This window comes from Kwoniella shandongensis, chromosome 4 (genome assembly GCF_008629635.2).
Source record: "Kwoniella shandongensis chromosome 4, complete sequence".
In the NCBI taxonomy this organism is placed as follows: Eukaryota; Fungi; Basidiomycota; class Tremellomycetes; order Tremellales; family Cryptococcaceae; genus Kwoniella; species Kwoniella shandongensis.
The window spans coordinates 1,060,927-1,075,779 of record NC_089290.1 but is presented as its reverse complement, the minus strand read 5'-3'; the positions used below and the strand labels follow the sequence as shown (position 1 = coordinate 1,075,779).

The 14,853-nt window shown below is 50.1% G+C and overlaps 6 protein-coding genes across 6 annotated transcripts; 1 reads left to right on the top strand and 5 right to left on the bottom strand.

The window, feature by feature from the left end:
• Positions 1-1,098: 1,098 nt before the first annotated feature.
• On the bottom strand, positions 1,099-2,415 carry CI109_102416 (uncharacterized protein; the record flags this gene model as incomplete). Its single annotated transcript, XM_065967146.1, has 7 exons — positions 1,099-1,227; positions 1,292-1,361; positions 1,438-1,657; positions 1,721-1,799; positions 1,851-1,985; positions 2,049-2,067; positions 2,246-2,415. 7 exons carry the CDS (start codon positions 2,413-2,415, stop codon positions 1,099-1,101), a joined length of 822 nt encoding a protein of 273 aa, XP_065823218.1.
• Positions 2,416-2,908: 493 nt separating this feature from the next.
• On the bottom strand, positions 2,909-4,450 carry CI109_102415 (4-aminobutyrate transaminase; the record flags this gene model as incomplete). The annotated part of the gene is made up of 4 exons (XM_032004429.2): positions 2,909-3,599; positions 3,655-3,827; positions 3,897-4,215; positions 4,269-4,450. The coding sequence occupies 4 exons, from the start codon at positions 4,448-4,450 to the stop codon at positions 2,909-2,911; spliced, it is 1,365 nt and encodes a 454-aa protein (XP_031861294.2).
• A 1,055-nt stretch (positions 4,451-5,505) lies between these two features.
• On the bottom strand, positions 5,506-6,593 carry CI109_102414 (uncharacterized protein; the record flags this gene model as incomplete). Its single annotated transcript, XM_032004430.2, has 3 exons — positions 5,506-5,917; positions 6,030-6,291; positions 6,356-6,593. The coding sequence occupies 3 exons, from the start codon at positions 6,591-6,593 to the stop codon at positions 5,506-5,508; spliced, it is 912 nt and encodes a 303-aa protein (XP_031861295.2).
• Positions 6,594-7,338: 745 nt separating this feature from the next.
• On the bottom strand, positions 7,339-9,133 carry CI109_102413 (uncharacterized protein; the record flags this gene model as incomplete). Its single annotated transcript, XM_032004431.2, has 6 exons — positions 7,339-7,659; positions 7,729-8,023; positions 8,096-8,414; positions 8,488-8,568; positions 8,633-8,803; positions 8,869-9,133. The coding sequence occupies 6 exons, from the start codon at positions 9,131-9,133 to the stop codon at positions 7,339-7,341; spliced, it is 1,452 nt and encodes a 483-aa protein (XP_031861296.2).
• Positions 9,134-9,484: 351 nt separating this feature from the next.
• On the bottom strand, positions 9,485-11,293 carry CI109_102412 (uncharacterized protein; the record flags this gene model as incomplete). The annotated part of the gene is made up of 10 exons (XM_032004432.2): positions 9,485-9,548; positions 9,602-9,759; positions 9,823-9,993; positions 10,061-10,173; positions 10,229-10,357; positions 10,415-10,665; positions 10,718-10,816; positions 10,866-10,940; positions 11,001-11,173; positions 11,279-11,293. 10 exons carry the CDS (start codon positions 11,291-11,293, stop codon positions 9,485-9,487), a joined length of 1,248 nt encoding a protein of 415 aa, XP_031861297.2.
• Positions 11,294-11,496: 203 nt separating this feature from the next.
• CI109_102411 (adenylosuccinate synthetase) lies at positions 11,497-13,164 on the top strand (the record flags this gene model as incomplete). The annotated part of the gene is made up of 7 exons (XM_032004433.1): positions 11,497-11,506; positions 11,573-11,594; positions 11,653-11,822; positions 11,897-11,992; positions 12,046-12,335; positions 12,398-12,899; positions 12,962-13,164. The coding sequence occupies 7 exons, from the start codon at positions 11,497-11,499 to the stop codon at positions 13,162-13,164; spliced, it is 1,293 nt and encodes a 430-aa protein (XP_031861298.1).
• Positions 13,165-14,853: the final 1,689 nt, after the last annotated feature.

Sequence of the window (14,853 nt, the reverse complement as noted above, 5' to 3'; positions counted from 1 at the left end):
CTGCAAAAGTTGAATAGAAATCAATTTCAACCTTTCTCTCTTCTCTCTCTTCTTCAATCCCGCAGGTGAGTAGTGTTTCTTATCATTACCTTGTCTATAAAGGACACATCCGTCCCATACACTCTTGCACGATTGCCCTGTGATACGCATGCTGATTCACCATTCCGCGGTCCCCTCACACAGCTCCAAGGTCACAATGCTCGTCCCGAACCGAGGGGTGTATCTGTGTGAGTGTTGTTTAGCCATCCAGTATCCCACGACTTTCCCAGTCCATGGATACATATCGTCCTGTGATGAAGCTGACCTATGCTTGTTTCTCTCTGGTCACAGTCTGCAGTCCCACACCCCCTCACACTCACGAGCGGGCCAAGGTCCTGGAATTTCAACCCCCCTTTCTTTCTTTGCCTCTTTATTGAGACAAAGAAAGTCTGACCGATCCTAGCAGATCCTCGTGTTAATTTTGACCGAGTCGTACCCGACCAGAAATGCGTCCTCTCAATCACCCTTCTTGATTTAAACAAGATAACCCGGAGAAACGTGTTTCCTTCACGTGGAGGGAATGTGATTTTGACTTGTGACTTGGTATGGGTACCGGGGGTCGCCTTGTGTCCATTTTCTTTGTCAAAGAAATGGTTCTTACCCCACTTATCGTTGTGGTAGGATGTCCCACACTCCCTTCGTAGAAGGTGCATTGGGGAAGTGTTGACTTCCTCCTCCTTTGGAGAGGGGGTCGACCCGGACACCTAAAAAGGCTTTAGTGCAATTTGGTGACGTCCTCTTGTGGATGGACACATTCACAAAACTCGTTTCACTCTTCATTTAGAAGAGGCGAGGAGGATAACTCGATCAGGACTACTCTGGGGCTGCGGGATTCAACATGGCTCGAAAGAGCCTAGATTTTTCTTCTTTCTTCATTTGTTTACATCGTATGACAATGAGATGCAACATTTACCACGAGTACTTCTTCACGCTGGCAATGCATAGAAAACCAACCCAGTCTCGGTTTATCATTACGTTCTTATTAGGTATCGTATCTGCTCGTACTGATCTTCCCCCCTGTTAATATCTATCTATATCAACCATTCATTCTCAACACGCTTAGATGGCGGTAGGGTTCAAAGGAACAGTGGTGGCCGAAGCGGTGGTCTCGGCAGACTTGATGTCGGCAGTAGCTCCGGGCTCGTCGGCAACTGGAGGAACGGTAGCGGAAGCCCTCTTCTTCTCCTCCTATGAGATGTATGACATCAGCATATGACCTGATATCACGAACATATCAGCAGAAACAACTCACAGCAATCCTCTTGGCCTCCTCGTGGACGTCCAAGACCTGCTTTTGGGTGGTAGTGTAGAACGCAACAACCCTTGAGCCATACCTGAGTCAGCACCAGCCCATATCTCAGCGCGCCCAGGATGTGTTTAGGGTATCAAGCAACTCACTTTTGGCCAATGGGTGTACCGAAGACCTTGCTGTAGTAGTCGTGGAACTTGGCGGAGATACCTCGGCTTTGGTCGACCTCTCGGGTCTTGGCGACGGCGACAGCGGCAGACTCGGTCAATTTACCGGAAACGGTCTGGTTCTCGCCAACAACCTTGTTGCCGACGGTGGAGTCGAGAGAGTTGAAGAAGTTGATGAATCGAGAAGAGATACCTTGCTTGTCTACGAGGGGGCGGATCGGGTCAGCGATAATTCTTTTTGAGATGAGACCAGCTTATTACTTACGGTCAAGGTCGATGGCTTTTTGGACGATGTTGTCACCCAATGCGTAACCGTGAGCGAGGTACTCGGCAACGATAGCGGCCTAAAGATCATGTCAGATGGTGATACCGTCGAAGAATCTCAGTTAACTTACCTTAGGCTTGTCCTCCTGGCTGATGGCGTCGGTGGTACCGATGGGCGTGGAGCCGGTAGCACCGGTAGGGAGGACGGAAGGAGTCTTGGTCTCGGCGTCAGAAGCGGAAGTGACCTCGAGGTGGGCACCGTCAAGCTGTGATTAAGGATTGTCAGCAGTCATTCGTGGAGTAGAGATAAGACCGCTGGTGTGACATACAGTTCCACCGTTGAGCATCCTACGAACACAAACAACCATCGTCAGTAACACAGTCCATTCGAGAACCCATCGTCCATCTGCATCCCCACACACACGTATCTCCACTCCACCTAGTATGTCCGAACAATCTTATCACGACAACTCCTCCAGTCACACAGCTCTCTCGCTTCTCCGCAACGTAGCGCGCGCAGACTCACAAACTGGTCCTCATAGCACTGAGCTTCTCAAAAGTGATATCGGCAGTACTTCCATCCTTCTTGACGCTAACGAGTTTACCGCAGAAGGAGAAGAAGTCGTGTAATTTATCTTCTGTGGTCTCGGGAGCGAGACCAGCGACGTGGATGGTGTAACCGGCAGCGGCGGACATTGTGAATTAGGTTGTTGGTGTTGTGTGAAAGTGTGGTGGGTGAATATAGCTAGATTCGTCTGGTGGCGATTGTCTGTTAATAGATTGATTGTAGAAAGATCTAACCCAAAAAATTGAGAGAGATAAAACGGCATGAGAAGTGAGAGAAGGAGAGAGAGGCTGTGGAAAGGAACCGCATCGCCCGTATCTCTACGAAGTGTTACACCGGCTATACGTCATAGCTCCGTCACTGCGCACAACCACATTCAAAGTGGCACTTGGGGAACATGCCAGAACAAAGGGCTTGGAGCCATTTGATCATGTCAGTATGGAACGGCCATTCTATGCATGCTGATGAGCTTAATCTTACAAAGGCTCTTCCTTTTGTTCGTACTGATGCATGTAAATATATCAAAACCCGAGATAATATACAAAGTTGTAGAAACCGATAACCCTAAACCCTCATTCTTTCCCTTTATGAACCGTTTGTTGCCCCGCAACCTCTCTTCTTCGCTTAACCCTCAAGAGCGACCTTCTCCACAGCCTCGGTGAAGATGCCCATAGCCCTCGTCATCTGCTCCTCGGTACAGACCAAAGCGGGGATGAATCTGATAGTGTCGAAGCAAGAAGTTGTCAAGACCAAGAGGTCGTTGTCGAGACAGTGTTCCTGGACCCTCTTCCCGATGCTCTTAGGGATGGAGGTGCCCTCGGGAAGACCCTCCTGGGTGAGAGAATCGGCAGGGTTTCGGAACTCGATGGCAGACATAAGACCGAGACCTCGAACGTCGGCAATGAGGTGCTTGGTCTTGGACGAAGTGGCAAGTTTGTTCAAGGTAGCGTAAAGCTGTTCGGAACGAGCGGCAACATTGGCCTCGATCTCGCCGGAAGCGTAGACGTCCTGAGCAGCAACACCAGCAGCGCACGCGACGGCGTTACCAGCGTATGTACCACCCATAGAACCGACATCGAGAGTGTCCATGGTCTCCTTGTTGGCGACGATACCGGAGATAGGGAAACCGTTCGCGACACCCTTGGCGAAGACCATGATGTCCGGTCGGAAGGAAGGGGTGATGTGGTCAATGGCGAAGTATTTGCCAGTTCGGAAGAAACCAGTCTGGACTTCGTCGATCACAAGCTTGATGCCGTGCTTGTCACAGACCTCTCGAAGGTAGTGCAAGAAAGCAGGAGGGCAGGGAACGTAACCACTGGAAAGTCAAATGTCAGCACAGGTCGTAAAGGCCATATAGTTCCGTCACTCACCCCTCGCCTTGAACGGGCTCGATGAAGATAGCAGCAACATCGGTAGGGCTGGTTTGTTGACGAAGGACAAGGTCAAGCTGGTGCTTGGCGAGTCGGACGAGCTCCTCCTCGGACGTAGAGGGGGAAACACCGAGACCGTGCCAGTAAGGGTAGGCGGAAGCGAAGACGCCGGGCTAGTTTAGAACACATACGAATCAGCTTCACGCTCCCCATGGTTCATCTCTGACCGAGTGACAACTCACCATCAAAGGACCGGTACCCTGGGTGTAGATAGGCTTAGACCTGGTCATCGCACCTGAACCCATAGTTCGTCCGTGGTAGGCACCTTGGAAGACGATGATGTTCTGTCGACCGGTAGCCTTTCGTGCGACCTTGACAGCGGCCTCGACGGCCTCGGAACCAGAGTTCCAGAAGAAGAACTGGTCAAGAGACTGGTGGGGCATGACGGGGAGGAGTCGGTCGATGAGCTGGAGGTAAGGGGCGTGGAAACCAATGGAGCATTGGAGGTGGACGAGGGTGTTAACCTGAGCAGCGGCGGCTTGGGAGACGGCAGGGTGGCAGCTGATAACATCAGGTGGTCAGCGCGGGCCTCGAGCTAAGGAGCATTGACTTACTGTCCAAGGTTGGTCACTCCGATACCAGCGGTGAAATCGAGCAACTTCTTTCCGTCCGCGGTGTGGAGATCAAGACCCTCACCCTTAACGATGACATGGTCTCTCAATCGACCGAGACCGTGAGAAACGTGGTCACGACCAAAGTCGGCCCATTGAGCGGCAGATCGAACGGGAGCGGGCATATCGTCTTCTTCGTGATGTTGTTGTTGGGCAAAAGCAGCTGCGCCTGAAGATGTAGAGGTGGGTGTGACGTATGTTCTGATGTTGATGAATGAACGAGGAGCAGGTCGAACGATACGAGATGCGATAGAACGAGTGAATGACATGATGAGAAGAAGAAAATTCAAGAAGGGATGGGCAGTAGGGCTTGATATAAAGGATATACGCTTCTTTTGGCGAGGTTGGGGGTTTGATGTAAACGAAAGGATTATGTGTGCTGTTTCAAACGATGATGATGGGAGCTTATCCGTCGGCCGTATGTATTGTGTGTGATGTGAATGTTCGCTTACAAAAGGTCAAATATCAGCAGGCCGTATTTGACCTTTTTTTTCCTTGGTATGCGTGCGATGCACGTTGTAGTGTGATTGTGATGTGAGGGAGCTTCCCACTGTACGACTTGCGGTGAGTATCTCGAGAGGTGCGGTGGGTAACAACACCACCGTAGCGATGTGTGTGGTTGTGACCTAAGCGCCGCTTAAGAAAAGCGCACGAAGCGACGGGTGATACCAGAACAGTGCTATCTTGAGACTCGCTTAATATCTGAATCCCTGAGAATGTCCGGAAGGGACGACAAACGCCCGAAAGGTCAAATCCGACTTGGTGCTGATCATTCAAAATCTCAAATCTCCCATTCAGAAGGTCAGATATCCACAACGTAAAAATGAAAATAACGATACCATGAGAATTGAGTGCGTGTACAGCGACGGAACAACAGCGGAATGGGCTATTCAACCATAATTATTCAGATGCGGGCCGCCGCGATACAAATACCTACCGGTCAAAACAGAGTCTTGAGTTCTGCATAATCCGGTCGGATAAACTGCACCTTGTACATCAACGTGGGATGTGGCGGCTTTCATTCACAAATTGGTTGCCTCATGTATCTTGCAGAGCTTGACAATCGATCTAGCATGCATGTCTACAGGTGTAGCATAGCAACGGTACAAGGCGACAGTATGAAAGGCTAACACGCCTCCAACATTGTACATGAAATACCCTGACGTACTCGAGTATTGATCTACTGCTGACTGTCGAGCAAATCCTCCTGACCCAACTCATCCGCGGCAGTCACAGCTGCAACCTGACCTTGAGCATTCGAGAACGTAACGTTGGCCATCGGACTACCGCTGTTACCTGCCCAAAACAACCCTTTGACCGTTGTCTTCGGATCATCACCCATCCTAACAAGGAAACTCCCAGATCCTTGTTGACCGGGTGGTGGAGGAGGGATACTTCCCATTGGACCCAAAGGCGCTTTCAATAGATCCTCTGTGAGGAAAGAGGCAGCGTGCTCTGAAGGTGTGATACGTTCCGGCATGACGAGCATAGCATCCACGGCGATAGTAGGGTGTGAGGCGAAATTGATTTCGAGACTCGAGGTGGATTTGTTCTCTTTAACAGAGGTAATGGGAGATGTAATAAATCTGAACCTATACTCGGATATCCTGGTCAGCTCTGTCGCTATAACTCCTGATTGAGCTGCGGACTACACATCCAGTGACCATGCTGAACTTGTGATCTAAAGTCACTGAGCCCGCTCACCCCTTCTTGACCATGACGCTGTAGTATTTCTCCAGCCCAGCGGCTTTCCTACCCTCCTCCGTGTCCAGATCAACACCATTCGTCAAGACGTATCTCGGATCATTCTCCAGTCCAGGCCAGAAATACAGCATCTTCTCGACGATCATACTGTTAAGAGCAGCATTGGGTTTGTCGTAAAGAAAAGCCACAGGTTTTTTGGCAGTCTCGGTTCCGTGGCAATATACGCAGTGAATGATCCTATGACCCCATTGTTCGGCGACCCCTTCATAGCGAGTGGCGTAAGTACCGACGCTAGACAAATACACGGAAGGGAGCGAGCCGCTCACCGGGTATTTGAGGCAAATGGTCTTTGACGCCAGTTGCGAGAATCACCTTCCGGGCTCTCACCACTCCCCCTTCCTCATCTTTCGCTTCAAATACCCCTCTGTTCACTCCATCCACCTCGATCTGACGCAGACTTACAATCCTCCCTTTCTTGTACTTGGTCGTATCTCCATAAAACTCTACCAACTGATCCCGCACCGTCTGTCTCCATACGGCCGGATTGGCGCCTTCGCTTCCCATGATCGTATGAGCGATACGAGCATTGGCATTGCGGTACAAGCCCGAATCGTATATGATACAAGGACGACGCAGGCGTGAAAACATCAAGGCCGCAGAGAGTCCGGCGGGGCCACCGCCAATGACTAAAAGATCGACAAACGTTGTGGCGGGTGACAGAGTCATGATGGTCAGGCACGTAATGTAGTATAATGCGATTAAGCAATAATAATCATAAGCATTCAAGAAGGCGATTTGTGAGCAGTAGCGATGGGATGATAAGGTACCTGGATACACTGAGACGATGTCTGTGAGATTGGATATGTAGGCACCAGCTTGATACCTGTTGTGTGTGGACGCAATCTGATTTATATGTGTTTATTACTCGACTCACCCGCTACGGAACAGCAGTCGGGCGCCGCCGGGCGGCCCTTCGGCTACAACCACGGGTCCTTTGACATGGCTATGAGAAGCACGCAAGTTGCGACTTCACCATCAAGAAGCCCCGAAGTTGAGCAACTGCAATGTTAGACCCCGCCGCCCACCCGCCAGCCCGCTTCCCCGAGGGTTAGTAAATTGGACCTCACAGATCCTCTCCTCAGTACCTTCCAGCAGAGGAGTACGTGGGCAGATCTGAAGATCTCCACGAGATCTATCCAACCAGAACCTGGCCATGCTGCTAATTACCTCCCCATCACACGGGCGACGACTCATGTCATCATACATGTGACTGGCTTATACATAACCATGCAGCGATTATAGCGAACGACTAGTACCCCAACGCTCCCTGTTTCCTCAAATCCGCCTCGCTCACTTTTGCCTTGTCCTCCTTGTCTCCTTCGGGCCCCACAAACCTGTACAACTTATCCTTTGCGTCCTGATCCAACACGTCCTTCTTCAATTGTCCACTCTCCTCCTTCTCCTTCTTCATTTCCGCGACGGTAGCGATGAAGTCTTCGACTGCTTCAGGGGAGATTTGGTGATGCAGGACACAACGTTCTCGGCCTACGATGATGGGGTCGGGCAGAGCTGCTAATCGCGCCATGACGGCGTCAAGAGGGAGTCCCATGTTCTTCGAGTTGAAGAAGACCTAGCGACACCGAAACACACATCAGTCAGCGCTATTTCAGAACCGTGCGACAGGCATACAAACACTTACCATATTGGTATCGACTGGAGCAAGGATATCACATCCCAGCTCTCGCAAACCCTCTTCCAATCGCTTTGCAAGCTTGTGTGTTCCGGCTAATCTTGGGAAGTGATGTGTGATCGCATAGTCCGCAGAGGCGGCAAGACCACCCGCCTGTCTGATACCTCCACCAAATGCCTTTCTGAACCATTTAGCACGAGCGATGAACTCTCTCGTACCGACGATGGCGGATCCGATCGGGGCGCCAATGCCCTTTGACAAGCAGAGCGAGGCAGAGTCGAAAGGTGCACAGAGCTCAGTGAGGCTGTATCAACAAGACATATTCTTGGTCAGCTTGCTGTCATAATATGTTGTAGAGCGCAACGGACCGACGTACACAGTTTGCAGATCCTCTTCCTTGGTCGCATCCAAACCCCTCTTCTCAATCTCAGCAGCTGCTGCATTCCATATTCTCGCTCCATCAAGATGCATCCCTATATCATGTTTTCTCGCCAGCTCTCCGATCCTGACAGCTTCATCTTGGGGGAAGACGATACCGGACAGAGTGTTTTCGAGACAGATCAATTTGGTAGGAGCGATATGGATGTTATCGCCTAATTGGAGAGCGGGTTCGATATCTTCAACAGTGAGATGAATACCATTAGAAGGGACAAGTTGATGTGTTGTAGCCTGTGAGAACATGGCGATACCTCCGGCTATGTAGAATCATCTTAATTGTCAGCCACAATAACCTTCATACGCAGTCTGGTGACAGTGCCTCCGACTCACCCTCCATCTTGTGTACGTGCGCTCTCCAGTCAGTGATGACGCTGTGTGGTGGTTGTTTCATGTGTGTTCGGATTGCCAGTTCTACAACCCCGGGGTGGGAAGTTAGTCACTATGGCCCTTGCGATACACGTATCGATACACGTACGGTTGGTCATTGTCCCGCTGACTGCGAACAGAGCAGCCTCCTTCCCTGTCAACTTTGCGATCCTCTTCTCCAAATTGGTAGTTGAGGGGTCCTCTCCATAAACATCATCACCTCGGGAAGCCCGAAGCGCAAAGAGGAGTTGTGCATCCGTTGGGATGGTGATTGTGTCGCCTTCACTCTATCGTATCAGTACTCTGTCTTATCGTTGGGGCTCTGGGGATATGACAGAAACTCACTTCGGAAATCACGAGAAGTGCGGTGGAGCTGATCGACGTTTGCCTGACCACCTACTTCAGCTGTCACTTCAGCGCTTGTATTCTTGGGAATAGCAACGGGCATATTGTATCGTGTAATCGTCTGACTAAAAGCTCGGTAATGTCCTAATCTATATAGGAAGGGTGAGGATGAAGTTCTAATGGGTAAATGAACGGTGTTTGTCTGGAATGGTCGTGCGGATGATATATATGCTGTCAAGGAAGTGGGGACACAACGACGACTCATCTGAAAACGAAACGAGTCGACTCTCTCAATGGCGACACGATGATGATAGTGATCAACAGACGAAAATTGGCCATGCGGATCATGAGATTGGCCATAATTACTATCGCTTCTGATCGGATACCTCCGACCCCGCGTGGTGACAATCAAACCCGGATCCGAAGTTGCGGCTTACGTTGTAGCGTATTAACGACGCGATTCGGAATCTTCACGGTGCATTTCATTACATGCACAACTTGGATGAGTAGATTCTATGTATGTTCTTGTTCTACGGAGGGGTGTAGCAAAGTGGCACCGCCGGGGTGACAGCTCTGCACATGAGTACAAAACTCGAAGCAGCCCATTGCCAGATGATCAAGCAATCCCGTGTCCTATCAAACTCTTGTTCCGGAATCCAACGTTGAACTGAAGCAAGGAGCTATACCCAGCATATCAGCACTTGTCCACCTGTTCGAACCTTTGGAGACCCACTTGATATCTCGTACCCAACCGCTCTCGGCTCCTGATCTCTCGATGCATGGTATTGGATAGGGTGATTTAGTAATGACAACTGATTCTTTGGCATTCAATAGGCACACTTCCCGTCCGTCAACGGACAGTTCAGCAGGTGATCGAGCCAGTGGTGAGATCTATGTATCAGACACATCCACGAGTCAGCATAATCCATATTTGCGTATGTGCACACAGCTCACCTCTAGTCTGACCTGACCTCTACCTGGAAGAATGACAGTTCTGAAACTGAGAGATCGAGGTGCGATTGGAGTGAGGAGGAAAGCATCTGTCTCGGGGTGAGAAATCGGTCCTCCTGCAGACAAAGAGTACGCTGTGGATCCCGTTGGTGTCGATACCAGTAGCCCGTCGGCCTATACAACAAATGGATCAGCATGGGGATCAGAACAGCCTGACACCAGAAATGCGAGTGAAACTTACCACCGCCTCTGTCAAATGTTGTCCGTCAAAGAAGGCATCGACTACAGTCAAATGCCCATGTCGACCTCGATGTAGCGTGACCTCATTCATAACTTGCCAACCGGCATCGCCCACTATCATCCCAGATCAGCTGGATTGCTGCACACAAATGTATATCAATCAGCTCACCCGCTTTAGTACAACGATCCACAATCTCCCCGTTAGCTGCGACCGGGGTACAAGCCAATCGCATCCTATTTAGCACAGACACCGGGCCGGTCAAGGTATTCTCCAGTGCAGATGCCAAAGCGTCGATGTCTCAAAGCCGATGGGAAAGTCAGTATCGGGTCGACTATAGAGCAAGAACAAACTCACGGAAAGGTAATAAGAAGCCTAAGGAACCCATTGAGAAGCTTAATACAGGGGGACATTCTCCTTGCGAAAACAAGTTCGATACGTGGAGTATTGTCCCGTCACCACCTAGAGTCAATACGAGCGATGTGTGCAGCGGTAAGAGTGCTTCATCGCCTGTTGAAGTGACTATAAGATCTTCGAAAGCTGGATGCTCGACAGCGGTATGGGGCTCAACGATAAGTCGAAGATGGGGATAGTGTTCACGCAAGTGACTAAGGCGGTCTGATCAGCACAATAATCTATTTATGCCAAGTATAGACTTACGCAAGGATCTTACCCATCGCCGCTGTCGTCCGGGGATCATCGCGTTTCTGTATCAGAAGCAAAGTGGTAGGTGCCGATGTCCATCTGGATAGCTGGTGTCTATTCTTGGAATTAGACCTTATACTAGTCAGACTATAGATATACGTACGCTGGTGAGAATCGAGCAGCCCCCATCGATGATGACTCAGCTTCGATCGTATCGCATGGCGACAGTCGAGGTTTGCTGCGAGCTCGCTCTCATCAGCTATCTCGTCGTTCCAATTGAGAAATGCTTGAAACCTACTTGGTCAATTGCTCAGGTGTAGGTGCAGGTAGATCGCGAAGCTGATGAATGAGACGTCGTCGAGTGACATACAATTGGGCGGGACATCGTAATCGGCTGGCCAAAAGATGAGAGGCTTTGACAGTGATGTTTGAAGAGGTGCCAAACATGACTGAGATGATATCGATCCAACACTAACAATATTTAATGCATTGGTGATGGTCATCTATAACTGACATTCGAGTAGGAGAGTTCAAGTGGAGGCCGAGTTGACAGAACCTTGATTGTTGATAACTTACCCCCTGACGTGTCATAAAGGTGGAAAAGGGTAACGGAATCAATTTATTACTGAAAGGGGTCCCGAAATCGCCTATCCGATTAAAAAGGTCCACTGCTTCTACTCACTATCCGTGGTGGATGGAGAACGACTCAAAAAACGGTAATCTGAAGAGAACCACCAGTCTTGCTTCTTCGCTCTCCTTTTCAAGGTATAATCTACCCACACATACTCGCCAACATGGCTTCATGTACGTTGCACTGCTCACCTTCCTTCCAACTCATGCTTCCTCACTAACCCTCATGCGCTCTGACAGCTCCGCAAGGGGTTTCCGTTGTGTAAGTGATATCTACCTTTCACTTGCCATCATGACACTAATGTTTTTTCATATCACAGTCTCGGTGCTCAATGGGGTGACGAAGGGAAGGGAAAACTCGTCGATATCCTCGCCGCAGAGGCCGACATCTGCGCTAGATGTGCTGGTGGTAACAACGCCGGTCACACCATCGTTGTCAAGAACCCTCAGGGTGAAAAGACAACCTATGCGTTCAACCTTTTGCCCAGTGGTAGGTTTGAGGCCAGGTCATGTCACCTTATCTGTTACAGAAATGGCAAAGCTGATTTGTCTTATGCGTCGCAGGTCTGATCAACCCTCAGTGCAAGGCCTTTATCGGCTCCGGTGTTGTCGTGCACGTCCCTTCGCTCTTCAATGAGCTCGACACCCTTGAGCGAAAGGGTATGTCACTTATGCTTAATCTACATTGAATGTATACTGACCCAGTAACGCAGGTCTCAAGTGTGCCGACCGACTCTTCATCTCTGACCGAGCCCACCTCGTCATGGGTTTCCACCAGATCGTTGACGGTCTCAAGGAGATTGAGCTTGGCGGTTCTTCCATCGGTACAACCAAGAGAGGTATCGGACCCGCTTACTCTTCCAAGGCCTCTCGTTCCGGTCTCCGAGTGCACCACCTTTACGACCCCAGCTTCCCCGCCAAGTTCAGGAAGCTCGTCGAGGGAAGGTTCAAGCGATACGGCCAATTCGAGTTTGACACCGAGGGAGAGATTGAGATGTACTTGGTGAGTCTGGTGATTCTCAGCGGCGTAAAATGAACATGATATTGACGATGAATTACTCATAGGCTTTCGCCGAGCGACTCCGTCCTCACGTTGTCGATGGCCCCACCTTCATCCACAACGCTATCAAATCCGGCAAGCGAGTGCTCGTTGAGGGGGCCAATGCTCTCATGCTTGACATCGACTACGGAACATACCCTTACGTGACCTCTTCTGCCACTGCTATCGGTGGTGTCGTCACCGGTCTTGGTATCCCTCCTTTCGCTATCAAGCGAGTCGTCGGTGTCGTCAAGGCTTACACCACTCGAGTCGGGGGTGGACCTTTCCCTACCGAAGACCTCGAGGAAGTTGGTCACACCTTGCAAGAGGTCGGTGCCGAGTACGGTGTCGTCACCGGCAGAAGAAGACGTTGTGGATGGTTGGATTTGGTTGTCATGAGATATTCTACCATGATCAACGGTTACACAAGTCTCAACCTCACCAAGCTCGATGTCTTGGACGGTTTCGAGGAGATCAAGGTCGCCACCGGTTACAAGATTGACGGTGTCGAGATCGACGGTTTCCCAGGTATGTCTGACGATTGCATGTGTAGATCTATGGTCTAGCCGCTGACAATGTCATACTCATAGCCGATCTTGACCGACTTGCCAAGGTGGAGGTGCAATACACTACTCTTCCTGGTTGGAAGAAGGACATCTCCGCCTGTACCACCTACGAGGAGCTTCCCGACAACGCCAAATCATACATCAAGTTCATTGATGACTTCTTGGGCGTCAAGGTCCAATACGTTGGTGTCGGACCTGGTAGAGATCAGAACTTGATTTTGTTCTAGAAATTGAGATGGCAGAAATTCATGCATCGTGATACAGGAATAGATTTGTTTTGACAATAGCAAACTGAGTACGCGTCGCGTGACGTGGTCAGAAAAATCGTGCCGTCGGTCGCAGTATTTATCATTACGCATGCCAACGCAGCAACAAGACTGCGTGAAATCGATGGTACCGCAGATCAAATCGCAGCGAGTCGCAGCCTCTGCTATGAGGAAAGATGGATCGATGCCATCGAACATTGAGACAGTCGCCACATGCGTCACCTTGACGCCCTCAGAATGTCATTTCGGAGATGGCTTGTGGATACGGGAAGGCGTTTGAACAGTTTGCTTCGCGTCAAAGTCAAAGGTCGGATATACAGAGCGGGTTGCCAAGCATAACACCGAGAAAGATTTGTTCCGTGAAGTGCAGCAGGAAGGTAAGTCCACAACTTCGTTTGACATTAAGGCAAGCAAGCAAGCTGTGTGTGAGTGACACGACCTCTTGTCATTCACATCTCGTGAAAATCCAAAACATTGAGTAAGGGTTATGCGCTTGGTATTTTGTTCTTTGCCTGCGCTGTTCGACGCGCCTGCCTTGCTTTTCTCAGCGTCACTGTGCCTTGTGATCCGTTTTTCTTTTTTACCTTTACGAGTAACTATTCAAGGTTTCCGGTTCAAAAACAGCGCCAAGGGTCCAAAGATCGACATATTCCTAATGGATGGGAAACAGCCATTTCTTTCGTGCTACGGCGTGTTTCCCTTGGCACTGCACGTCCGTCGTCGTCTCGTTGATTCTTCCGTTCCGATGCTAATGCTGCAATTGCTCATCAGGACAGGGACGAAGCGGCAAAGCGCAAAGCGCAAAGCGACAGTAAGGCTGCTGCGAAGGAAAGCAAGCAAGCACGAAGGAACACCGACTCGCGTCACATCTCATACCCTGCAAGCCACTTGTTTACATCTTCTCGACTTTCCACTATTATAATGTATATGCCGTGGAGCTAACGCTGCGGTGCGGTACGGTAGTAGTGCTTGGATGGGTCAATGAGTTGGAATGCGAAGCAAATGCTCTGTGTCGTACATGGCTTATTTTCCTTCTCTCAGTTTCTGCATCTGGTTCTTCGTCGTCTCCTTGCTATCATCGCATCTACTTTCCATTCCACTACTTCTCCTTTCTCTCATCTCTCTCAAATCCCTCTTACGCGTAAAGCACATCCTCTAGGTGAGTGAAGATTGCAATCGTCTAAGGAGTCTGGTTGGGTTCAGAATGCGCGAGTTGGAGAGTCGGTCTACTTGGAGTAGTCCAACGGGATATTCGATGGGAAGGGAGAGCGATGTCATCGATGGACGTCTCAGACTGGGTTCACATGGAAGAAGCAGTCAGAAGAACGCGAGGTCTCATCTTTGCTCAACAAGGGCACCGAGAGACGAGGTGGAAAGGATGAGACGATCGTTCACGTTCTTGGCCACCGAACGACTTGATGTTTCCCTTCCGTCTGCGCTGTTTATGAGATCGCATGTCGCTGACCATGTCAATTCTATTACCCCTTTCCTAATCCATCGCCCTATCACACACACAACGTCGATCACTCAAACACCCTACCATCGCCCGCACGGACATCAACACCTTCCATCGCACTGTTCCTGAAACCAAACGGGTTTATCTATATCCCATGGCTACTGCTACTGCTGCATTTGAATCTGTTGTCCACA